This window comes from Manacus vitellinus, unplaced genomic scaffold (assembly GCF_001715985.3).
Source record: "Manacus vitellinus isolate BGI_N305 unplaced genomic scaffold, ASM171598v3 scaffold_21_pilon, whole genome shotgun sequence".
Classification (NCBI taxonomy): domain Eukaryota; kingdom Metazoa; phylum Chordata; class Aves; order Passeriformes; family Pipridae; genus Manacus; species Manacus vitellinus.
In genome coordinates, this window is record NW_021939546.1 from 8,127,535 (window position 1) to 8,152,962 (window position 25,428).

Here is a 25,428-nt window from a genome sequence, read left to right on the forward strand (position 1 = left end):
GCCAGTGTGTTTTGTGCTCTGCATCATGTTTGCCTTTGGAGTTGTGCAGGACCCCGTGAATTCAAGCAGTGCCTGATGCAAGGAGGACAGTGAGCCTTTCCTGCAAGAGCCTGTTTCAAATAAAAGCTTTGCAGGCGCTGCTCTGCAGCCCCTCATCCGCTCCCTGTCCCGTCTCTCCTGCAAACTTTCCTGTGCTTTCTGCCCTTTCAAAGGGCTTGCCCCATTTCTCCTCTCACATCTGTATTTCCTCATCTTTGACCCCTTTGCTCTCCTCCACCCCTCTGGTCCATCCAAGCTTGGGCAGGTGGCTGCTGCCTTCCCAGCTGACGTTTGCCGGGGATTGCAGGGTTAATGGTGAAATGAAATTTCACTGCTGTTTTTAAATTAATTGAATCATCAGCGTGGGTAACGGGAAACAGTGGTATCATAATGTATTTGATATGGGTCTTTAAGTCAGCGTTTGCTGCAAGATCTAGAGCGGTAGATCTTGGTGGAAGCGATGGCTAACTGATATATTGCAGTTATGGCCACAGTACAAAGACTCCTGCTACGTCTTAAAACGTTCAGGTCATGAAGTGGAGTTGGTTTATGATATGGCTGTTTTCCCTGCGTGCTTCCCACGGTGCTCCTAGATCATACTTGGAAAAACCCTGCAGTTGGCAGGAGCCAGCAGTGCTCCCGGCTTGTGCCTCTGGGGAGGCACCAAATGTGTACGAAGATGCCCTTTTGGGTGGCAGAGCAGCATTGGGGTTTTGCTACCTCGACTTTTTCAGCTTATTTCTTCCAGAGGAAGCAGACACAAGGGAAATAATCCATTTTCCTCAAAGAAAACAGTGGAAAGATTTTTATTGGTTTGCAGCAACATCTGGCCTTTCTTCAGTGGCCCTGGGGTGGCTTCGGGACCTGCCTTGGAGAGGAGAAACTATCCAGGCTGAGAGCCAGCAGCCTCAAGTGATGTCCCCACCATGCTGGGGACAGAACTCTTACGTAGGCCATTGTGTGGAATTCTCTTTTCTTGTCCTTTACCTGGTCCAGTGTGGTGAGACTGCATCCCAGTGTGGTGAGACTGGCATCCCAGTGTGGTGGAACTGCATCACAGCATGGTGCCTTTTGGTAGACAGTGGCACACCTCTTTGCCAGTGCTAACAGAGGGCTGGTATTAATTAAAAAGTGGAAAAAAAGTAAACTTTCAGCATATGTGTTGGGGAGCTGCTTTCAGGTTTCCACCCATGAGTGGTTCCTGCAGCCTGGGACTGCTGGAACAAGCAGGATGAGAGGAAATGGCCTCAGGTTGCATCAGGGAAGGTTTAGATTCGATATTAGGAAAAATTTCTCTACTGAAAGGGTTGTCAAGCATTGGAACAGGCTTCCCTGGGCAGTGATGGATTCACCATCCCTGGAGGGATTTAAAAGTCGTGTAGATGTGGCCCTTAGAGACATGGTTTAGCAGTGGGCTTGACAGTGCTGGGGGAGTGGTTGGACTCGATATTCTTAAAGGTCTTTTCCAGCATAAATGATTCTATGATTCCCTCTCGTCAGCAACTTCCTCCGGAGATCACAATTGTATAGATGACCCCCAAGTCACCTACGGCCACGTCAGCAGCACTGCCTTCCACAGCCAAAATCTCAAGGCTACTTAACCAACTGAAACCTCTCAGAAGCTGCCTTGATATGAATATTGATCTCCGTATTTAACTCTGCTTTGCCCAGTTGATAACTGCCCAGGCTGGTTTTGTGGAGGATGAGCAGCCTGCAGGACCACAGCTGGATGCTGGAACAGGGTTTGGTGTGAGACACTAGAAAACCTCAGTGCTGAAGAGCTTGTTCTAGCGCAGTAGTTTAGATTTTATGTTAAGACTTGCTTATTATTTCTGCTAGTTATGTCTCTAATGAGGTGAGACGTGCCATATGTTGTCCATAGGGAGGGAGCGCTGCAGGTGGGGCCGGGGCCGGCCCAGTGGGTAGATGCTACATGGAAGAACCTCAAACTGCCTCAAACTCAGACTTGGTGAGATGAAATGCCAGCTGATCCAGCCATGCCATGAGCATTGGTGCCGTGTCATGTCTCAGAGCCATCTGCCCACTGGCGGCACCTGCTTGCTCTTCATCCACTTTCGTGTTCTCCAGCTCCCATCAGTTTCCTATCATTCCTTCTTCTCTTCTCTTACCTGCAGTATTTTTTTACTTCTAAAGAGAGTGATTTTGGTACTGAGTCCAACCACACAGCTCCTTTGCCTGCTCATAGGAGAAGCAGCTCTGGCCCCAATCTAAGCAGCCCAGGCTGGCTGCTCCAAGCAGGAGTTTGAAACTAAACCATAGCATGGTAAAGAAATATTTATTGGTGAGTCCTGAACTTAATTTGAACAGAGCTCTGCTGTTTAAACAATTGTTGGAGCCATAAACCAGAAGCCCTTAATTATGGCTAATTATTTTCTGCGAGGAATCTATATGCAAGCTCATCAGCATGAGGGCTTCTTTGAAATGCACCAGTTGCGTGTTCAGGCATCATCCAGCCTGAACGTCCCTAATAAAATCAGAGGCAGAAGTGTTGCCTCTGGCCTGGCTGCTGGACCAGGCAGGAGCCTGTCTGCTGCTGCCTGCAGTTTCCTTAAACCTGAGGGTCGGGGCAGGGTGCAGGAGCCTGGAGGCTCCCTGGGCAGGCGGCTGGAGACCTGAGGGCAGGCAAGAGCAAGACAGGAGCTGTTTAGGGCATGGACTTTAAACTCTCTGGCATTTGGGGTTTGTTTAAAAACCAGCTAGGTAAATATTTGTGAAGTGGTTGGGATCCGGCTGCGGGGTCAGGCGGTGTGTGCAGCCCTGCGGGCGGGTCTCTGGCCTCCCGTGGATCCTCTCCTTCCCACAGCAAGAGGCACGTCTGTCCTCAGCCCTGATGAGGAGGTGGTGGAGGCAATGCAGGGCACTTGGCACCATTGCTTGGGGCCTTGTTTCACTAGGGTTTGGGGTAAAAATGGGTGCCTAGAAGTCTTTCTCTTGGGATGTGCTGGTGTGATGCTTCAGTGGGACGTATTTTTAGGTTGGATCTCCTGGCAAACCTGTGCATACTGGGAATGTCCCTTCTGTGCCACCCAGGCCACTTTGGGGGCTTAAAAGAGCCTGGGGGTTTTGGTGGTGGCTTTCTCTGATGAACCTGGAGCTCCTGCCCTGTGCATCCCTGCAGGATGGAGGCTGCTAGGGGGATCCCGCTGGGGACCCACAGTACGTGCTAGGGCAGATAGGACCTGTGCTTGCTAACACCGTTGGCTCAGGAGGATGGCAAAGCAAGGCTGGTGGGGCAGGGATGACAAAGGTGGCAGGGCAGGAGGATGGCAGGGCAAGGGTGGCACATCAAGGATGGCAGAGTGGGAGGGTGGTACGACAAGGATGGCATGACAAGGATGGCACAGGCAAGAACAGCAGGGCAGGAGGATGGCATGATAAGGATGGCAGGGTGGGAGGATGTCACAGCAAGGATGGCAGGGCAGGAGGATAGCAGGGCACGGTGGTGCGGTGCCGGGGGAGCGCAGGGGGAGCGGTCCAGGCTGCCTGTACACAGCAGCTGTCAGCGCTGCTGCCTTCGCCCGCCCAGCCCCAGCCTCTTCCTCATGGCACAGATGGTTTTAACACTTTCCTGGGCCTTTTTTTCTATAATTAACTCTTGTTTGCAAGTGGGAAGACACTTCTTTCCTTTTGGCAGAGCCATCAAACTCTCCTCGGCGGTGTGCTTTTTTAAAGCCATCGTGTCTCTATCCCCCAACTGCAGTCTGTTGTTTTTACCAGGCTCTTTTAAGGCACTGGGCTGCCCCCCCTTTCTTCCCCCCCTTGCTCTTGCCCGGAGGTAAAATCCGCAGGGATTGCAGGCGGAGGAGGCCCCAGCCAGCTCCGGGAGGGGAGTTAGCGAATCCGGCCAAGGCGATACAAAAGCCGGTGCCCGTGGAGGGGGGAAGATGGAGGGGCCCCTTCCCTGCACCAGGAGCCTTTGAACCCCCCTGCTCCCAGCTTTGTGCAGCTTAGCAGGGTGCTGCCTGCACAAAGGCCCCTCGTCCCTCGTGTCATTTCCATGCTGCAGCTGGAAAGAGTTTTCCCGGGAGAGGCCATTGCCCACCAAAATTCTGATGGGTGCTGGGGGCTGCTGCGATGAGTGCCCTGTCCCAGGACAAGGGGAAGGGGAAACCCCTAAGACCATCAGAGCTTCACCGGTACTCAGGAACCTGCAGGGTGCCTGAGGAGGGGTGGGCAGTCAGAGGGTCTTCTCTCTAGCCTGTACCAAGACATAAAAAACCTAACTGGAGTGCCATGGGCCATCCTCTGCCTTTTGAGGAGCTCAGGATCTGCCTGCCGCTCCCTGTGGGGTTTGGAGGTTTTCTGTTCCCGGGGCCTTCAGAGCCAGGAGGTTGTGGGGTGGAATTCTCAGCTTTGGGGACCAGGGAGGGTCCACATCAGAGATGGGGCCACAACCTGGTGCCCATGGAGAGGAGGGTGCTGTGGGGGCCATGCTACCGGTGTCAACCTGCTGGCATGTGCCTGGGCTTTGCATCCGGGTGTTGCAAGAGCAGTTCTGACTGGGGGAGTGAAGGAGCTGTTCAGTCACGAGTGTGAAAAAACAAAGAGAAAAAGCCCATCAGAAAGTTTCCATCAGCAGTCCATGGCCATGACCACCATGCCCATGCTCCCTCCACTCGTTGGCCTGGTCCATCCCTTGAACTCCACTTACTGGCTCTGTAACCGGGTTTTTCCCAATGCTGCCAGTCTAAACAAGACCTTGCAGTGATGCTCAGTGCTCTCACTGTGCTCCCTCCCCCTCTCTACTGTCTGAAAGCCTGAGGCTCTTTTTATTTTTTTTCCTTGCTCTCCAGACTTTAAGTTTTCCTGCCTCGTGTACCAGTTTATTGCTGGGTCAGGGGGTAGGGGTTTGCACGCTGGTTTTATAGGGTTTCTTCAGAGCCAGCTTCAAAAAGCATCCAGTTCATAAATGGGGGGTTTGTATTAACCACTGTGTTTTGACAGGGAGAGGTGCTCTTAGAAGAGAAATAATTAACGTTTTGTAAGCTTTAAGAGTAATGAGGCTTGGAGTTGCATCTACCCAAACTGCTCTGTGCAAAAAACAGTGACTATTTTAAAACCCGTATTTTTTACCAGGAATTCTCCCCTAACCCAATGTGCAGCTTGTCAGTTGTGCAACCCCAGAGGGACTTTTCCACAGGGAAGTCCTGCAGCTCAGCTGTGCCTGGACTGCTGCTGCCAGCAATGGCAAAGCAATGCAGAGAGCTGACATTAGGTAAATAAAATATGGGGCCACTTTGGAGCAGCGTTTCCAAGCCCTGGGTAAGGGCAGACAAGAGAAAGCAGGGCGTGAGGCAAGGTGGTATGGTGAATTCCCTCTCATCCCATGGATGTGCACCTCTTCTCCTCCAGAACACGCTAAAATGGTTAAAATGCCCTGGAAATTAAACTCTTCCCGTTCACCCTCCCCCTCCCAAGAAATCCCATCCTACCAGGGAAGATCTGCTCCCCCTCCAAGTTAGCTTAGCCCCTGGCTTTTTTGACTGTGGAGAAAGCCACCAGTTCTTGGGAACAACACTGAATTACACGCTGGCTTACGTCAGATTTACTCCTGTCCTTTGCTCTAGCTGCTCTATTAATTCACAAATGCCTCAAGAAATTATCAGACCTGGAAAACAGTCTTTTTGGGAGGCAACACCCACAAATAACTGCAATAAACTGTACTGTTAAAAAGAGTGGGGGAACACCAGACATGGGGCTGTGCTTGCATGGGTTTAGGGTATTTTAATGTGAATGTTCATTAGAAACTCTGTGTGTGCAGCGGTCGTAGGATCTCTCTGGCATCTGGAGCAGGGGGATTGCACCCTTTCCCCACCCATACACCACTTTTGAGGTCCAAAGCATCGCTCCCAGGGGCATATAGGGTGGGAGGGGGCAGCCTGGGAGCAGATTTGGGATGTGAGGGCTCCATATGGCTGGAAGGGATTAGCCTGGAGGATTAGATGAGTGGAGAGGAGGGGAAAGTTGCTGCAATCCCCCCTCCCCAAAAATCCTCATCTCTGATCCTTGGCAGATGCACACGGATGATTTCTGGGGATGATTAGCACTGCTTTGGTTTTGTCTGTGCCCCTGGAGTCACAGCTCGGTCTTGGTGCTGCTGGGGTAAAGCAGTGGCCACAGCCTGGGCTGGGATCCTGTGCTGGCAGGTCATGAGGAGAGCTGGGATTTTCCTCCTGCCACCGCCTCACACCCACATGTTGCACCTTCCCTTGAGCTTGATGCATTTCAAGCCCAAGCTGTTTGCTCAAGCTTTCAGCTTGCCTGGAAAGAGTATCAGTGGTGCTCAGTCCACGCTGCTTGGACAACCCCACTCACCAGGGATGGGTGAGCCTGGGATACAGCACTTGACAGGCTGCATGTGTTGTGACCTCATCGGTGGCCATCCAGTGCTTGGGGAGAGTTGGCACTACTGATGCAGGGGTGCAGGATGCTCTACAACTCCACAGCAGAACACTGCATGGATGCCAGGATGCAGGATGCTTTGTGGCTCCTTTCCTGGGCAGGATGTCCGTGGAAAGAGCTGCATGGAGGGCAGAATAGTTTGACCATTTTTGAAACATCACCCTGGAAATGGTAGGAGTCATGCTGAGGCATGATGGCTGTTCTACATCATCGCTCAGTCACAAAACCCAGCCTTCTTGAGATTGGGGTTTGCCAGCAGCTTTCCTCATGGTGCCATGGTGTTGCTGTCCCAACAATGGCTCATTGAGGACTGGGTTGGCCCTTGGAGCACAGCTACAGCCTCATGGAGGATGTTAAGTCCATGCTGGCTTCTTGGGATGAGTCAAGGGTGCAGAAACGTGGTGGGTTAGTCATGGCAATGCTCCCAGGAGGATGGGTCCTTTAGGATGAGTCCTATAGGAAGGATGCTGTTGGGGTGATGGGGAGAACAAAAGCCCATCGCTGTCATTGCTGCCAAATACAACAGCCCTCAAATTCACAGTAAGTCCATTCATCCCAGTTAATTTAGGGCTCTGACAGGCTGCCCTGTGTCTGGCCACAGCAGTGCCGGCTGCTCCTGTGCAAAGTCCACCACCTTCCTCCCCATCCACCTCTCCAGGGTTTATAGGGTGTGCTGGACTTTGTACCCGTGCAGCAACTCACAGCCCTTAGTTAAGTCACCTGCCATCTCCTCCTCGATTTAAAGCATTTCCAACCCTCCAACAGCATATTTTCATGTAAGATGCTGTGCAGAGAAGGTGCTACAAAGCATCATCAAATATCAACAGAGCCACTTTTGTTAGAAATGATGATTTCTTTTTTGTTAACCTGCAGCTTTGTTAGAGAAGGGGTTTTTTTATTATTCTTTTTTTTTTTTTTTTAAAAAAAAAAAAGCTCGTTGTGGAAAAAACTTCACTCTTCACAGATCAGCAGGCAAATCCATCAGGGGCCGCTGTGAGCGGGGCTGGATGCTTGGCCGCCTCCGTAGGTACACAAAACCCGTTTGAACGCCTGCAAAAGGTTACGGCGGCGCTTAAAAAGCGCTTAAAAAGCACCGCCGTAACCTTTCGCAGGCGTTCAGATGGGCTTTGTGTTATTACACGAAGATGGTGGCCATCAGCATCTTGTCAGGGACGGGCAGATGGTGTTCACCTGCTCCGGACCAACTTCTTTTGCCCTTTGCCTTTGGTGTCGGGGAATAATACCAGGGCAGCTGCTCGCAGTAAAATAGGCTTAAGCAAATGGGATATTTTGGCATTCAAGTGCATGACAAGAATGGGAGTATTTGCATTAATTCTCTCCTCTCTTTCCCCGCGGCGGGAGAGGATGGAGAAAACCGTGATGTTTTCCCGTGGGGTAAATCTGGGGCCTGGTCTTCTCTGCCTGGGTTGGGGGTGGGAAGTGCTGGAAGCTGTGCTGGAGTGTCAGTGCTTCATCTCACAGCATCCCACTGCCCAAACAATGGAAATGGATGTTTTTCCAGGGATGTCTCAGTTTTTCCTGCTGCACTGCAAAGGCAGGTGCCGGGCAAGGGAGTCTCATCCCCTTCCCTGGATCCGGATGAGGGTTAGGTATCAAACATCACTGACTCTCCATGGAAACTGGCAGCTTATTTTGTATTACTTTTGATTGCAAAGAGCAACCAATGAGATCAACTGGCTGAAACACAAGGTGGCAAAAATTTAAAAATATATTTGTAATCTGTGCCCATCTTTAATAGGGAAATCTCTGCTGGACATTGTATGCCTCTGAGGTGTTTAGCCAATGGGATTGGTAATATCCTCATTAGTTGTCAGTTAATCCTTTGGACAAGTTAGAACTAGTTTTCTTCAAATGCACGTGGTGTTTTTCTAAAGTCACAGGTTATTATTATTATTATTATTATTATTTTTCCTTTTTAACTTAGATTGCCAATTTAAATCTATCTTTTCTTACAACCCCTTCCAAAATTTGCTTGGCAGTTTCAATCTGGAAGGAGGCAGAAGGCAGAGGAGTGGTGATTTGTGCAGGCACTGGGAAGCAGAAGTCCGGCTGCCAATGCCAACAGCCTCCCTTTGCACCTCATCACCAAATTATTACTACTTTTTTGAGAGAGAAGCAGTATTTTTCCTTAATCTGATCTTTTCAAAGGCTGGTAACAGAGTAATGCAACTCCACATAGTCACAGCTCAACAGCAGCAGCGTGGAGCAAGGGACATCAGTGGGAGTAAAGTCCCGTGTAATTTAACCATCACAGCTTTGCAGAAAACTCCAGCAAACTTCTCCTGGCAGCTTTGTGTGCTGGGGCCATTTCCATATGGGTTTTAAAAATAATAACACTTTTTAAAAAAATCTGAAATTAATCTGTAAGCTTTGTATAAAGTTTGTGTAGGTACATCAGAAGCAGGTGGAACCACCAAGTGTCCGGTGCAGGAGGAAATCCAGGTTGTCAGTGCAAGGAGCTGCACCACAGCAGTGCCCGGGTGGCCCTCAGCAGAGCCGAGCATCCTGCACTGATAGATGAGCGGTAGATTAATAGTCCTAAGCAATTGCATTATCTAATGAAAATTTTATATAATTATTTTATATAACTTTTTTGGCAGGTAGACCCTGAAATGGATGGTATTGATTGCTGGAAAAGAGCCTGGCCTGTCTGTTGCTGGAATTATTAGAGGGGAATTGATAGTAATTAATACCTGTGTATTTACAGCATTTTCCAGGCTGCTAATTGCACAGGATCCATTTAAGCTGTTTGGTAGTGGGGAGGGTTCACCCATTGGTTTTAAGGTGTAGGCTGGACATGGGTCTTGTGCTGAGGAAGTTGCTGGCAGTGGGAAAGCCGGGACCCTCGGTTTCACCTTTGCTCCAAGCTGGGGACAGGGAGGACTCCAGGCTGTCCACAGCAAAACATCTCTAAATACCAGGGATGGGTGCATCCATCCACCCAACACACTGCGGGAGCATTGGAGTGCTCTCCTCTGCAAAGCCCTTCCTAAGTCGGGGGAAGCACTTCCAGCAAACCCAGCTTAACTTCCCACAAGTTTCCCTTTGTAAACCTTTCATACACACGTGCGTGCAAAAGGGAGCCTAATTGCATTTAGTCTGTTTTACACCTCCCGTCCTTATCCCCCCGCTCTCCGCCCCCCCTTTAATTCGGTCGCTGTGAAATTTTTGCAGCCCTGCCAAGTTATTTCCTTGGGATATATTTAGAGAAAGCCAGCTCAGCAGAGCGCGCTGGGTGTTTGTGGAAGGATGTTTGTAAATGTTAGCAGGAACGCTGGCGGGCTGGCGGAGCAGATGTCCGCGAGATGCTACCAAGAGCCTTATTTACAAACTTGTAAATGACTGAAGGGGTTTCCTTCCCGGGGATAAGGGGGACGCCGACTTAAGAGATTAAAATCCTATTGTTTCGTGGCCGGAGCTGCTGTCTCAGATTATCCTTTACAAGGGGGGGGGAGGAGAAAAAAAAAAAACCAGCAAAAAACTCCGTATTAGCTTGAAACACTATTCAACTGTTGTGCCTTTTTTTATGGTTTTTTTTTAAAAGCTCAACGAGAATGCAGGGCTGGGGGTTGTTTCTTTCTGCATAAAGGGGGAAAAGTGACCAAGCGTGGCTGTTCCTGGCCAGAGTGTACGCTGGAGCTTTGTGTGCCGGGCAGCTCGCAGGTGATGTATTTAAAATAAGCACAAAAAGCTTGTGCTGTCGTAGAAGTATAATTAAGCTGAACTTGTATGCACAGCATGTTGTCCCACAGGAGCACAGTGATGGTGTTTGAGTGGTGTGGTGATACTGTTACGAGCCCATTTAATCTGGGTTTTTTTATATCTCGCCAATACACAAAGCTTCATCCCAGTCTCCTTTTACCTTCTCTTACCCTAAAATAAACCAAAACTGGTTTGTTTTGTCTCCTGGAGCATCCAGCCAAGTGGCTTCCACTGGAAGAAGCAGGATGGACTTCAGTGTATCCCATGTGGGGAGCACAGCATGCCCCAAAAACACCCTGAGGCCACCTGAGAGGCTCTGCGGGCACTGTGGTTTTGAAGTAGGTGCCCAGTAGGTGCCTGCTGCCGGCATGTGGGCTGGTGATCACACTCACAGAATCTGCAGTGGGCTGTTGTTGTATTTATTTGATGCATGTTGATGCAACACAGATGCTGGCACCAACCCACAGAGGGGACTGATGTGGGAGAGGATCTGAGGGCTTGGTCCCGAGGAAGCGGTCAGCGTGTCGTCCTCCCCGGCGTTAATCGGGTTACTATGAGGTGTGGGAGGGTTCTATTATTAAATTTAAAACCTGGCTATATAAGATGAAGGCAGCTTTAATGAGATGAAAAGGCTTAACTGGAGTCCAATTAAATTCCGTATTACCTGTTTACGCAGCCTGCTTAAGTCCTGACCTGCACGCTGATTTCTTCTTTAGGCTCCAAAGCCTGTGCTCTAGGCAAAAAAATAAAATCAAAGGAGACAGATAGGTACCAGATCACCAGCATGTCCTGAGCATCCCCATGTACTCCTACCAGACGCAGCTGCCCTCAAGTCTTGTGCGGCTCCCGCAGTGGCTGCATGGTGAGATGCAGCCAAAATCCTCCAGTCCACTCTTTTGGAGAGGAGAGCTAGGGAAAACAGCTGGAGGCCAAAAAGCTCCAGCCATCCTTAGCTGAGTTTTAGGCCTGTGCTGTGAAGATATTTTTGCTCTCCCATCTCACTACCGGGATAATGGAGACTGGGGCTGGCTGAGCAGCCAGTGCTAGTGGTGCTTCCCACAAAAGGAGGATCCTCACTGCTGCCTGCCAGCTCCTTGTACCACTGTTGGGAGGTTATTTTTATTAAAAATAAGTGTTTGGTGAAAGCCAACCGTGGGATGCTGGGGTGAGCTGCACAGCTGCCCATGTGAACTGGAGTTGGTCGCCTGGAGTGTGTGATGGGGACACCGGCTTGTGTTTGATGGCAGAGTAACTACTGTCAGTGAGAACCTGGTTTTCACAGATGATTAATAGAAACCATTGCTCGTGTTGGTGAAGTGTGGCAGGTTTGGATGCAGTGCAGGAGGGGTGCAGTGCTTTAGCCCACCTTCATGGTGCTTTTCAAGGTCCGGCAATGGGGATGACGAGGAGGATCCCTCGCAGCATCCCAAGGGCTGCTGTTTGACAGCATATCTGGAAAGCTCCTCAGCTTCCCAAGCCCTCTCTTGTTGGGTGCTGCCTTTTATTACATGGGTACCCTGGGGCTGGGAGCAGCAACGTTCTGGCAGTGACAAGCGACTTCAACCCACCTGCTCTGGTTTCTAAATTCAGCCCCCACAACCCTCTCGGGGCCTCGGCAGTGCCTCCCAGCTCCTCTTGGGCCGAGCGTGCCGCAGGGCGGGGGGCAGGAAACGGCTCGCCGCACCCTGCTCGCAGCAAACCCTCACGCCCAGCAAAGACCTAAACCCTGCATTAAAGAAAGTAAATAAATAAAAGCACCAGCCCACAGATCCTCCCAGGGCTGTGGGGCAGCAGAGGTGAGTTATGTTCCTGGCTCAGCTGGCCTGGGAAAGCAAATTTGGGTGACACCAAAATGCTGGCAGGGAGCTGCTCTGTGCATCCAGTGCCTCTTCCCTGCTGCTCTTCAACACAATTAATACAGCAGGATAACCTGGTTTCTCCTTAAGGATTAGGTTAAGAAAACAAGATGGTTTTAATAGCCCTTTGGCATCCTGCATATATTGTAGCTGAAGAACCTACCCAGCTTTGCAGCACAGCCAAACAGCACATCTTTTCCTTTTTTCCCCATTTTTTCCCCCATAACCTGATGCCAGTGGTCCTGCGTGAGCAGGCTCCTATCGATGAATTCAAGTGCCCAGCTCCTGGCTGTGCAGTTTTGTCCGATTTCCATTGCCTCCTGACCTCCATCCTTCTTTATTTGCAAAGCTATACTCGCAGGCAGCGGTAATAAATCAATTAATGACTCTGATGAATCGTTTAATGGCTGACAAAATAACACTACAGTCAACAGCTTGGATCTCTACAGCAGTACCAGAAGACGCTGGTTGACTCAGGGTAGGGAGACGAAACAGAGACTGTTAGCTCAATTAGTGCAATTAGTGTGCGATTTAAAGGCTTACACGGCATCTGCTGGCGTACCGAGCCGGTGTGTTAACTGAGAGCTTTGGTTTGGAAGCGAAATGTGGTGATACAGATTGTCATCATTCCGCTGGCTTCCACCAAAAAAGAGGAAAAATACCAACGTATGTGGCAGAAGAAAAGAAAACCCCATATGTATGTTTGTGTATATAGCTATGCATGCATGTCCTGGGAATGCATATATATTTATTTCTAACATGGAAAAGATTTCCCATCTAATAAAAGGCAAACGAGCTGGCATGCCAGCAGTGCCAGAGCTGTCCTGGCTCATTTCTGGCAGCGGTTTCCATGTATTTTGGTGGAAGGAAATTTGGGGCATCTCATGCAAATGGGGACCCTTCATGTGGCTGGATGTGCTTTCAGTTCAGCACCAGCTTGGATGTTGTGGCACAGCAGTTCCATGCCTGTCTCCTGCTGGCTTCCACAGCATCTCCACCTTGTCTGTACCTGCTGTATGGGGACCTAGTGGGTTTTAGATATTCACCTGAGGAAAGAGGCTTGGAAGGCAAACTGCAACCAGAAGTCCCTAATAAGAGTTTCTGAGCCAAAATGGTGAAAATAAACCATGTAGGAGGAGCTGTGTGGCTAAAAAAGTCCTGGAAATGGGTGCTGGAAAGCCCTTGGGTTTCTGTGCTCACCCTTAAGGTTTGGGAAGTTCGTTCCTACTATCTTTTTCCCCTTTTTTCTTTCTGGCATACCCCAAAGGTTTTATAGCACTGCTGCAGCTGTGGCTGTGCTCCCATCGCTTCATGGGGCTAAAGGTGCCTCGGTGTTTACCTTAGCGGCGGTGATGGGGAGGGGAATAAAAAAAAGAAATATAATGTCACTTCGCAGCCTTGTAAATCATTCATCAAGGGCTGACCAATTTGGCTCCCATCCTGCAATATGCTCAGGGCACTTGCGGGTTTTTAATTACCAAGTTCTGCCAAGCGCCACATGTGCGAGGAACTTTAAATCCCCGTTTACGCCGCAAAGGCATAGGTGAGGTTTCAGGGTGTTTAACGCGGAAAATACTCTGTGGTTTTGTGGAAAAATGGGCATTCGCTTCAAGATTTTCTTTGGCTGCTCTGCCCTCCTCCCTCTGCTCCCTGTTGCAGAGGGGAGGAGGAGGGCAGCGTCCTTTCTCCCTGGATCCCCAAATCCATGTCCCTCCTCGCTCCCCACTACTTTGGGATCCATTTTGCTTTGGGAGATTCCCCCAGCAAAGGATTATGGTGTGCTGGAAATCTCTTGAAACCATAAAATATCACCTTGGCAGCTTTATTGCAGCGCTCGCCGCCTTGGGAGAGAAGTGTTTTGCGTGATAGAGGGTTTAATAAAGGAAATTCCAAATGGGCTCGCTGCAGTTTGGGGCTCGGTCTTATATATTTTTGCATTAAGAACCGTCATCTGCTTTGCAGAGAAACTGCAATATGTTCATGGCCTTGGATTAAGATTTGGTTTTACTTTTATAGCTGACCCACTTGGGGGGATGGAGGGAGGGGGAGAAGTGGGTTCACTCCCTCTCCCATCTATTTTTGCTGCCGTCTGATGTATAAAAAGAGCCTGGAACGGGCAGGCTTATTTTTCCTGCCAGGACTTTTTTTTATTAACTGTAAAAACACTCAGATCTGGCCTTTGCTGCTGATGGGAGGAAGGCTGCTCAGGATGCCTTGTTCAGGGGCACGGGGAGGGTGTGGTATGGGCTGTGCCTTGGGGTGCAGGGCCCCGTAATGATACAGGTTATTTCATGAAGGGGAGCTCTTAGTGGGGAATCACCTTCCACTTACAGCTCTCAGATGCTGGGGTGGGAAAAGCAACTGCTTATCCAACCGGGTCCTGGTCTTTATCCCTCATCCTGCTGAAAAGCGTGACGGAGGGGGCACAAGGGATGCCCCAGGAAGGCACAAGGCACAAGTGGTTAGTCTGATGCTCTCCTGCCTCTGCAAGGCTTTCTGGTCTGGAATAGTGAGATTCCCAACCAACCCTCCTTGGCAATCCTTAGTACTTAGTAATAATCCTTAGTTTTCCAGGCTGCCCAAGTCCTGACAGCCCGGCTTCCCCCCTTTGCTCACATCTTGTGGTTGTCACTGCATCGGATGTGGTCAGAAGCCGGGACTGGCTCAGCTGCTGTCAGGACCCAGGGTTTGTTGGGTAAAACCAAACCTGAGCAGGCTGTGCCCCAGCTGTTCATGGGATTTCCTCAGTGGAAAATTTTTTCACCATGGTTTTAGGTGGGTACATCCATCATAAAAATTCATGGAGGGAGGAGTTCAGTGGTCCAAATACAATTAACGTCACTGAGGCACCTTTGTAGCTGACCTGGGAACGGGGGGTCACTTGGAGTGCACAGGCACAGGTACTGCTCCTAACCCTGCAGGGATGTGTCACCAGCAGTGGCTTTTAGGGAAGGATCTTTTTCTTATATTTTCCTTCAGGGTAGGAGCCTCCCATCACACTGGTGCTCTCCCAGAGCCACAAGGAGGTAAATACAAAGAGGGATCCTGAGTAGGAGCAAGCAAGGTGTCTGGGTAACCCATGTCTGCCCTTGTCCCTCTTTTTTGGGGCTGGAGCCACTCTAGTGGCTCATCCTGGGGAGGCACGAGGGGGAACGTAACCTCACAGGTCGCATGTGATGAATTTGGAAATGCATAATAAAACCTTGGCATGTTGGTGAGGTCAGGGAAACATCATTTTTGGAGGACAGGACTGAATCAGCAAGCGGGAGTGGGGAGGTAAAAGAAGCATTTAAAAAGCCTTAGAATAGCTTCTGCCTGAAATGACATGTTGGATGAGGCTCCTTGGTGAATTAACAAGGCTCAGTGCTTGGGTAAATGAATAAACAAATCCCAGAATTATCCCCAGGTTTTGTGTGGCCATCTCCTTCGTGGGTGTCCCAAAGGCTGGTGCCCCTCCAGCTGTGAGCATCCTCAGCTGGTTCCTCCACAGGGGAAAGATGCTCAGGAAGCATGGAGCGATGCTCAGGGCTCCGGAGGGACCAGGTGGATTGACCCACGATGTGGCAGGAGAGGGTTTTTTTTTTAACATGTTTTTGCCACAGCTCTGACCGTGTTTGTCCTGGTTTTGTTCCCCACAGAGCGCAGCTGCCGCCCCAAGTCCTGTGCTTGGAAACATTCCCCCGAACGACGGGATGCCCGGGGGCCCCATCCCGCCCGGTTTCTTCCAGGTAGGCTGCCGCTCCTCCTGGTGCTCGGCTCCACACCGCGCACGTGTTCGCTTACGCTCTGGGTGTCAGCGCTGTCATGCCTGTGTTTTTTTTCCAAGGGGATGCTGGGGAAGCAGCATGCCTGCATAGCTGACCTGTCTAGGAAGAACTTGTGTTCCTGCTGTCCTTCCAGTTTGCTTTCTATCTTTTGTGGCCTTAAAGCAAATTTCTTTCTTGCTCGAAGAGGTTACTGTGTATTTACAACCAGTAAATACTTCAGAGCTTTTTTCCCAAAGCTGCTTGGTTTGTGTTTGGGTTGGGATTGTATTTGTTCTTCAGTCTTAACAGACGTGCGTAATTGAAAACATTCTGGATTTTGATTCCTGAAACTTTTTCCCCCTCCTCTGGTTAACCACTTGATTTTTTCCAAATGCAATCACTGAAAGCATTAACAAACCCTGGCTGTGGCTGCAAGTGGGATCAGGCTCCAGCCAAGTCCCCGAATGCTGTGGAGGTACCTTGTAAGCAAATACCCAGCAAAGTCCCCAAAGTCCCCTCAATCCCTCCTTATCCCATGCCGAGCCCTGACGGAGGAGGGGGTAATGTATGTTTGGAGCGATGCTAACTGAAAGGATATCAACAAACACACAGAAAAGGAGTTCTCAAAACTTGAACCTTGGAGGTTTTCTCTGGGGTCTCTCTGCACGGTGTGAGCTGCACCAGTTTGCAGCGACACAAGCTTTCGGTGCTTTACAATCTTCCTTCTTGAGGACGAAACACTTGTTTGTGTAAAAAATGGGATAAGAGTTGAAAGGAGTATTTGTTTTGGCAAACTGGGGTTTTTATAATGTGGGCTTGTGATTTGTATATGGGAGAGCTTCTCGGGCAGTAGACAGGCAGGCTCGATAAGGAGCTTGTGATTTATTGTGGCGATATCTGAGCCCAATATCGGCGATTGCACTCATGTGGAAAGGGGGAAGGAGGGCCCTGTCTTTTTTTTTTTTTTTTGAGAGAGAGAGAGAGAGAGAGATCCTATTTCCTGAACATGCTTCTGACAAAGTAAGAATATCCGATATTGATCGGGAACCCTAAAACAGGCGAATCTTGTAGCAGCGCTCGGCGGCGCAGGGTGAAGCCAACAGCGGAGATGGTATCTCGCAGGTCATAGCTGCTGCCAGCAATCCGAGTGCCAAGCTGCTGCTTCCAACAAATGTGTCTCCAAACGTCCTGATCTCGCCCCACGGTGAAGCTGACTGTCCTTTGGGGCTTCTGCTTCACACTGAGATGCGAGGGCTGCAAAACTGGCATGAAGTTAGGGCAAGGCATCAACAGTATGGGTTGGATTTCCCAGAGCGGGAAAGGTGAGGAAGAGGAGTCACATCTCTCCAGACTTGCTGCTCATGCTCCCGTCTTGACTCTTCCCGTTGACAGCCTCCAAGCTGTCCCCCCACTTTCCTTTCTGCCCTCCCGTAGCACTTTGCACTGAGGATCTGATTCAGAAGCAAACAACCTGTCCTAGCTCCCTGCCTCCCATGCAGCTGGCCCAGGAGCCACTGGGGAGGCGAGACTCAAAAGCAGGGGTGGATCCTGAAAACCCAGGAAATGTAATAACACTGGTACAGGTGTCGTGTGGGGGATGCTGCCCATCCCCAGCACTGCCGGAGGGAAGAGAGAACGGGTGCTGGTGCATATGGCTCACATGTGACATCTCAAGAGCCTGCCTTTCCTGAAAGCCCTCCAACATCTGGTTTCTCCTCCCAGCCCTGGGGATGGAAGGGAGAAGAAAAATCCCACCTTTTAACATAGTCTGAACATCGCCTCCATGAAAGCCTGATTTATTGCGGGTGCTGGAGCTCATTCCAGCTTCAGGAGATGCTGGAGAGCAGCACTTGCAGACATGGGCTGGAGGCTCGATGGCAGGCAAGCAGGTCGCAGCTTGGGGGTAATTTCCTATCTGGAGATTATAGTGCTGAAATTTAGAGGGCAAAAGCAAAAAGGTCACAGAAGATGCAAAGGACTTCTCCCCACCCCTGTGGGGTGTGCCAGCCCTGGGAGTGAATGAGGTTCCTGGTGGTACCACCTCAGCCAGTGCTGTCCTCATGCCAGGAGACTGCTGGAGCGTGCTCAGGGGCTTTCAGCACCTTGCTCTTCTGCGCCAGGGACCTGCAAGGGATATTCCTGAGAGTAGCAGGCATGAGCAGATAGTTTTTGAGGGGGTTTAGAGGGCCTGATCCTGTCCTAGCATGGTAGGATGTGACACGGGGAGCTGAGAAGGGAGTCTCCAGCAAAGCTCAGGTTGTAGAAATCCTCAGGTTGCACTAACCACCCTGGGAATACATGAACCCCCCCCAGCCTTGCACATTTGGAGGTCTTTGGCAAAGAGAAAAAATTATATGTACTATTCCTGGGACTTAACAGCCTAAAAACCCGTGTGAGTGAGCTTGGAGGAGAAGCAAGGAAGGGGAGAAGCAAGGAGGACTCCAGGCTGCAGTGCCCATCCACAGCCACTGTCTTACAGTGAGAGTCCCTTCCCCATGCTGGGGCTCAGCAGTGACCATCAGACCAGGGGCCAAGGGAAGTGCAGCCTCCAGAGTCTCCCAAAACCTTCCTGAAGTGATGGGAAAGGAGAGGCCCATGGCACTCTTGGGTTGCTGGGGCAATTTTGGTGCCAGCCAGCAGTACAGCATCAGGCTGCACTCAGGACAAAAGGTGTCTGGGTTGATGACCAGCGTGGGTAGATGCTTTTATTACAACCTCTCCCTTTGTCCCGTTTAGATGAGCAAACAAACCCTCTGCTCATCCTCCTAAAGGTCATCAGAGGTGTTCCTGCTTTGTTTTGAAAGCTGGATTGATGCCGGGGTGCAGATCCCTCAAAGGAGGGGCACGGGGGTGTCAGGGAAATGTAGGAAGAAAAATTAGAAATTGAAATCCGTTAATACCACACCTTTATAACACTTAATAAATGGAGGGGGCCCAGTCAGCAGCCCCCCCCAGCCATGCCTGCTCTCCCCAGCGCAGTCCCCGCGCCGCCCCGTACCCTGCGCGCTGATGAAATGGAAAGTTGACCATAAATCAATGTCGGCGGCTGCGTTAGCTATGCATCAGCGGCTCGGCGCCGAGATGCACCAAAACAAAGCACCGGCTGCTCCGTGTTCCCACACTGCCCCCTAATGCAGACAGACCTCGGGAGCTGGGGAGGACGGGGGGCTACAGAGCCCAGGGGGCTCCCCCCACATCTGCTCCCTGCCTCTCCTCCCTCTGTCCTGGAGCATGTCTCTTTGGGTGAGGTCGCCCATGGAGGTGAGGATGGTGAAGCCAGGGACAATAGGAAGAGATCCATGTTGTCCTGCTCCCTCCTTGGATGTGCCACCATTTTCTCCCTGCCCAGCTGTCCTGTCCCACCCTCAATGGGATTTGCCAGTGCTCCATGGATGCTGCTGGCGATGGTCAGCCAGTTCCGTCGAGGTGGCACGAGAGCCACAAAACCAAGCTGCCCTTCCCAAAATCGTGGGGCAGAAGTCAGTATCAGCCTACACCAGTCAGGATTTGAAGGAAGGTGGCTTACAAGCTGGAGGAAAGGAAAAGCAAGCATCAGAGAAAGTTTTTTTTCTGAAAGTTTAGTAGGATGCCCGAGGCTTTTGTACCAAGCGTCTGGAGCATATGGTGGGATTTGCAGTCAACTTTCTCTCGGGTGCTCCAGCCAGATGGAGGTGACTGTTCTTGGCTCTGGCTGACACGGGTTTGTTTCCTGAAGAGCTTGTGTTAAACATATTCCTTAAAACCAGGCTTCTGCAGTTGGGAGCCCCAGCTGCAGGCGAGGCAGAGCTCCTGCCCACGGCTGCCTTTCACTGTCTGCGGGGGAACTTGGCCCGCCTTGCCTTGCTTTGCCTTGCCTTGCTTTGCCTTGTCTAGCCTTGCCTTGCCTTGCCTTGCCTTGATTTGCCTTGCCTTGCCTTGCTTTGCCTCGCCTCGCCTTGCCTTGCCTTGCCTTGCCCTCTCTTAGGAAGGTCCTCACCCAGCACCACGTGCTGGAAGGCGACCATGGTCTTCCTCTTTGGAGACACCTGGAGCATCTCTCCTAAAGGCTCCTTCAGAGATACCTTATTTTTTTCTTGACAACTTGCAAAACATCTCTCTCCTTCAGTAGAAATAAAGCTCCTCTCCAATAAACCCAGGCATGGCTTTAATTAATATCCATCTAATTTATTTTAGTGTTTTCTAACATCAAAACCGGCAGGCAGGGGCAGGTATTTTAAAATCAAGATGCCTCCCTGTTGCTAACTTGAAACCATCTCATGGCAGTGATGCTATGCCGTACCATCCTGCCTTGTTCTGCCACCCCCAGAGGTGCTCGAAAATGTTTCTAAATAGCAAAACTCCCCCATTAGCTGAAAGTATGTAGCCCATAAAACATGATCCATTTGTGGTGAATTACACTGGAAACATAAATTGACACACGCAGAGCTATGATCGCTCGTGCCATTTTCCATCTTTAATATTTTACAAGAAGTTTGAGGAGTTGAGCTCATGAAAGACAGAGTGGAAATAATCTGATCGCCTGGAAACTCCCTGTAGGAAGCAGCTGCAGCAGCGAACTTCAGCCATCCGAAGGGCCAGGTTGGGATTCTGAAGTCACTGTAATATAGAGGGGAGAAAAAAATGAAGCAAAGGGGAGGTTGAGGCACCAACAGCTGTTGGAAACAGTTTCCTCTAAGGCCATTTTAGCTGTTTGGGGTTGGTTGTTGGGGTTTTTTTGAGGTGGCTACAGGAAGGTGAAGAATAACCCCCAGTGCAAGTTGTCCAGTTCAAAGGGGGAAAAAAGGGAAAACTTGAGAGATGATGGGGTTTCTCTGGTTGGAAAGAGTGCTGGTTTAGAGATGAGAGTGAGGTAACTGCAGAGCAGGTCCTGCTCACCCAGCATGGCATGTCAGATGGAGCTGTGCTGCAGGGATGCAACTCTGGGGCATCTGGGATGTGGAGGAAGCAGGACAGTGTGAGTTCAGCCTCTCTTTTAACAGCAGTAGTTAATAACTGCTAAATACACATTTTTTTAAGAAAAAAGGGTTGTTCTGTTGGTTGGAGCCCACATGTCGTCTCTGCTGAACACTTGTCTCAACTGCCATGATCCATCGGGATCATCTGCTGCTTCCTCTGCAGCCAGGCAATCCCGTGCGAAAGAGCAACTGATCCAGCAGGCGTTCCGGGCTGAACACGGGTCCCAGCCTTGAAACATCTGCAAGTATTTATGGAGATAACACTATCCAGAGGGTCTGCATTTCTGATGGAGCAGAGCAGCCATGCCGAGGGGGCCGCAGCAGTTGCAGCCCGGAGTGAGCGCTTGGGATGCTGCTGCTTGTTGCTGTTTGGAAAAAGCGAGAAAAGAAAGAAAACGGAAAAAAGCTGCTTTCAGCTCCTCCCTGCATGCCAAAATGTTTGCACAATCTGGGTTTCTGCAGCCACCTTATCCAGAAGTCTCCACTGGGAATGGTACCACATGGGATAATGCAAGGGTGAAGATGCTGCGGCGCTGAGCCTGGAGCATCCCAGGGAGCAGCCTTGGCGCTGGGGCAGGACCGCGCTCCAGAGGATGCATTCAGCAGCACAAACAACTGATGCTCTCCGGATCCAGTTGCCACAGGGGATTTTTCTCTGGTGGAAACGCTGCCATGTCTCATAGATGCTTTTTCTCCAATAACCAGATACTGTTTGCGCTGAAGCTCAAAATGTAGACCCAAAGCACCACCTCTTGGGCCCAGTCAGGGTGTGCGTTGGTGGCTGTGTACCCCACACGTGATACCTGTTCACTCCACACCCTCACACACTGGGAGATACGAGAGGGAGGACATCAGGGATTTAATAACTTGAGGATGGGGTATGGGTGCCTGTGCAGTCAGTACCTGGACACCAATGACCCCCTCCTTGCAGCAAAGGCAGGCATTGTGGCATTGACTCTTGCATTGATGTGGCTCAAGGATTGACTGGTCTTTTCCAACCCTGGTTTTTACCTTCTACGTGGTTTCATCACTCATTCACCTTCTGATCTTCCTACCCCAAATCCTACAGCTGAGGTGTGTAGGAAGGGCTTTGGGGGTGGCCAGAGCTCATTGGGGGATGTTGTCCTCCACCTACAGGTGGTGGGAGGTGGCTGCTGCCCCTGCTGCACTTTGCATTTAGCCACCTCAGAAGCAAAACTAAGTCAGCTTTCATGCCTGGAGAGGACTTCTGCTAAAGGAGGTTGATGCCACAGTTAGACCACAGAGGTTTGTCTTCTCTCTGTGGGACGTGGATGGAGAAGGCAGGAAGAGGGTTGTTCTGAAGTGCTGTGACCTCATCCAGATGAGGTTGGCCAGACACTAAGGGCAGGGGTTGGTTCCTTTTGGCTCCTGGAGAATAAATGGTGGTGTAAGTGGTGGGATTTCAGAGTCTGGAGCAAAGAGGTTGGCAGGAGGCTGTTGGTTTAAATCCGCTTGGCTCCATCTCGCTGCCAAACCGTTCAAATAAAAAATTAAAAAAAAAAAAAAAAGAAGAAGAAGAAAAAAACCCACCCTCTTACTTTATTTACATTGCACTCAAGTTTCCGCTGTACAAAAGATTTGCAGGTGCAAATATGTCCTGCCTTCATTAACTTCCCCTCCCTTTTTAATTTATGTGATTTCAATTTTCCTTCCCTGTACTGTTAATTAGGGGACCCTCTAATCAGTACCATTATCACAGTGGTATTCATGTTTAGGAAAGCTGCTAAACAAATGCTTGCAAAATTGCTAAATGGCTAATTAATGTCTGTTAATTAAGAAAATTGCTCATGGTAACAAACCATGCCATTGCTGGCAGCAGCTAGAAGGCGAACACTTGTTGAAATTAGTAACGAGGCAGGTAGAGAACATCTGCTCCGGCGCCAGTCCTGGAGCCTGCCGTCACTTCCCATCACCTACTGACAGAGCTCCTTTGCTTTCTCTACCAATTAAACCTCCTTTGACTCAAAAAATACTATTTTTTTTTTCTTTCCTTACATTAACACGCACCGGTATATTCTTGCACCGAGCTCACGGTTTTTCCAAGCAAATTTTCATTTCATGCTTTTAAGAGAAATTTAAAAAAAAATTAAAGTGGGCGTTCAAGCCCAAAATGTCAGCGGCTGCTGCATTGCAGCCTTAAACCTGCACCAACTAATCTCTCCTTTTTTCCCCTAGACATCCTTTCTTTGCTGGCAAGCCATTTTACTCGCATCCTTAGGGAATCCACCTCGAGGAATGATGTTGCATCCCTTCAGTGTGGCAGTGCAGCCCCGGTTGTGCCGGCCAAAAGCTGCCCAAGCGTGAGCTGGGACATGCTCCTTGTCCTCTGCGCTTGCTCCGGCACCTCCAGTGAACCACGGTCAAAACATAAACCCAGAGGTGTTTCCAACCTTTGGGATGAGAGAGGAAAAAATATTTTTTCTTTTTTGGTTTGGGGGTGTTTTTTGTACTTCCCCCAACCTCTCTGGTCCTCTCCTGCATATTTTTTTCCTCGTTGCACGCCCCTGCAAAGTGTTTCCCTGTGTGTTTATCATTGCAGACTTGGTTGAACCACTGGACCATTTACCCTCAATGTGGCCACTGTATTTTGACAGATGTTCTGATTTTGAATATATATATTTTTTTGCATATCTCATTATTCATTGTTCAGCTACAGATGAATAGAAACTCAATTAAAAAGAGGGAAAAAAAAGGAAAAAAAAATTTAAAACCGGGAGAACTGACTCCCCAGCTAAACAGGTCCACCCGTGAATCCTTTTTTTAGCTCTTTCTGCGCTTTCATGTGCTAATCTATAACCTCCTTCTACTGTCTGACCTCACAGGGACCGCCTGGGTCACAGCCCTCGCCACACGCACAGCCTCCACCCCACAATCCTAACAGCATGATGGGACCCCACAGTCAGGTAAAGACACTAGCGATGGGTAGGGCTGTGAACCGGGACGTGCGCTCGATTTACTTCTTTTTTTCCCCTCTCTAAGCATGCTGGGCAGCGGTACCCGCTCCCTGGGGAGCATCCCCCCGGGCACCCCAGCTCCGAAGCAAAATGTTGGTTTTTTCCCTTTTTTTTTTTTTTTTTTTTTCTTTTTTCTTTTTTTTTTTTTTTTTGGATATGCAGTTATCAATGGACTGAGAAGTCAATAGTGGGTATCAGACTATTTTACCTTCCCAAGGTAGCCTGAAAAATTTAGCTTGATGTGGGTTTTTAATCTGTTAGTAGCAGCAGTTGTACAAAAAGTAACATTAAGCCTTTCTTCTTTTTTTTTTTTCTTCAGTACTTAGCACCGGGGTTTTTTGTGTGTGCGTGTCTGTATGTGCTTATTTGCCACTTTTTTTAATATATCTCTATATATTTAAACTTGAACAGTGTCTAACACTCAGGGTTTCCCATGCACTAATTTTAACAGCCTCACCTAGTATTGCCGATGTCAAACGCTCTCAAACAATAAATCTACAGAGAAAATGTTTAAGAAAATGGACTCCAGACACCTTTCTTTTTTTTTTTTTTCTTTTGAAACATAACTTTTTTAAAAAGGATGTCTCCAGAAAAAAAAAAATCAGAAATACCAAAAACTGTGTGCAGGCTAACCAGCGTGCGTGGGGAGCGTGCTGCCTCCCCACAGCTCAGCCCTGACCCCCTTTTGTGTCCCCGCAGCCGTTCATGTCACCGCGCTACGCCGGAGGTCCCCGGCCCCCCATCAGGATGGGCAACCAGGTACTGCGCTCCCGGGATTCCACATTTCCTAGAGATTGCTGTTATTTGGGGAGGGAGACAGTGGCCAGGTGTTCTGGAGATGCTCCTTGGGTTTGGGGGGCAAACATCACCTCCCTTGGGCATCCTCTGTTTCCTCGGTGCCGGACCATCTAGTGTCACTTAACTATCATATTTTAATGTTGTTTTGAGGTTCAGGCATATCCAGGGTGGAAACAACGGTGGGGAATGTGCCGCTTTCTATCTGTGATGTTTCCAGCAGGGTTGTGCCATGCCATGTGCTTGCTGCCCGGCTGGATTTTCCCTGCAATCGCAGAAAATTAAAGTGATGGAGATAATCCTGCTGCTGGGCTAACCGAGCGCTTAGATCAGCGGCGGGGTCAAGCGGGGCAGGTCAATGCTGAATTTTTTGGGCTGGGTTTATCCTCTTATCCCGGCTTAAATGAGGGCAGTTTGTTTCTGGCCTTACGGATGGAGGCTTCCACCCCACACCCTGCCCTGCATGTGTGCGTGGCTTTGGTTGAGGAATTCATGTCCTTCCCAACGATGCCATGCAGATCCATAGAGTAATGACCAAGCCAGAGGTTATTTGTCACTAAAGGGAAATTCAAAGAAACCTGCAATTCCCTTGAGCAGCAGAGGTGACTGTGCAAAAATTGGGAGCTTATTTTTTGGCTATCAGTGCTATTTTTGTATAGGTGTAATTAGCAGAAAGAGCAGGATAGTCAGGAAATAGGATGTAGCAGCTTGCTCTGTGTTTGTGCTTGCTGGATTTGAGACTTGAATAGCTGGAACTTGCTAAATGATGGTAAGACAGCTTGAGATGTGGCTGAGAAAAACGCAGTGGGGGCTGAGCCTCCCTCCCAGGGCACTGGTGGCTGTTTTAGTGAGGTATTAATTGACTGCACCTCATCATGGATCAGTTTTAACAGAACCCCATCCTGCTGTGGTCTAG

The 25,428-nt window shown here is 49.7% G+C and overlaps 1 protein-coding gene across 1 annotated transcript in view; it reads left to right on the top strand.

Moving 5' to 3' along the window:
• The window catches only part of SSBP3 (single stranded DNA binding protein 3), a 54,085-nt gene that overhangs the window by 20,137 nt on the left and 8,520 nt on the right, over window positions 1-25,428 (top strand). Inside the window, exons 2-4 of the mRNA XM_029959667.1 lie at window positions 15,680-15,769; window positions 23,586-23,666; window positions 24,417-24,476. Coding sequence (XP_029815527.1) covers window positions 15,734-15,769; window positions 23,586-23,666; window positions 24,417-24,476 — 177 coding nt within the window. The 5' untranslated portion in view covers window positions 15,680-15,733. The remainder of the gene's footprint in view (window positions 1-15,679; window positions 15,770-23,585; window positions 23,667-24,416; window positions 24,477-25,428) is intronic.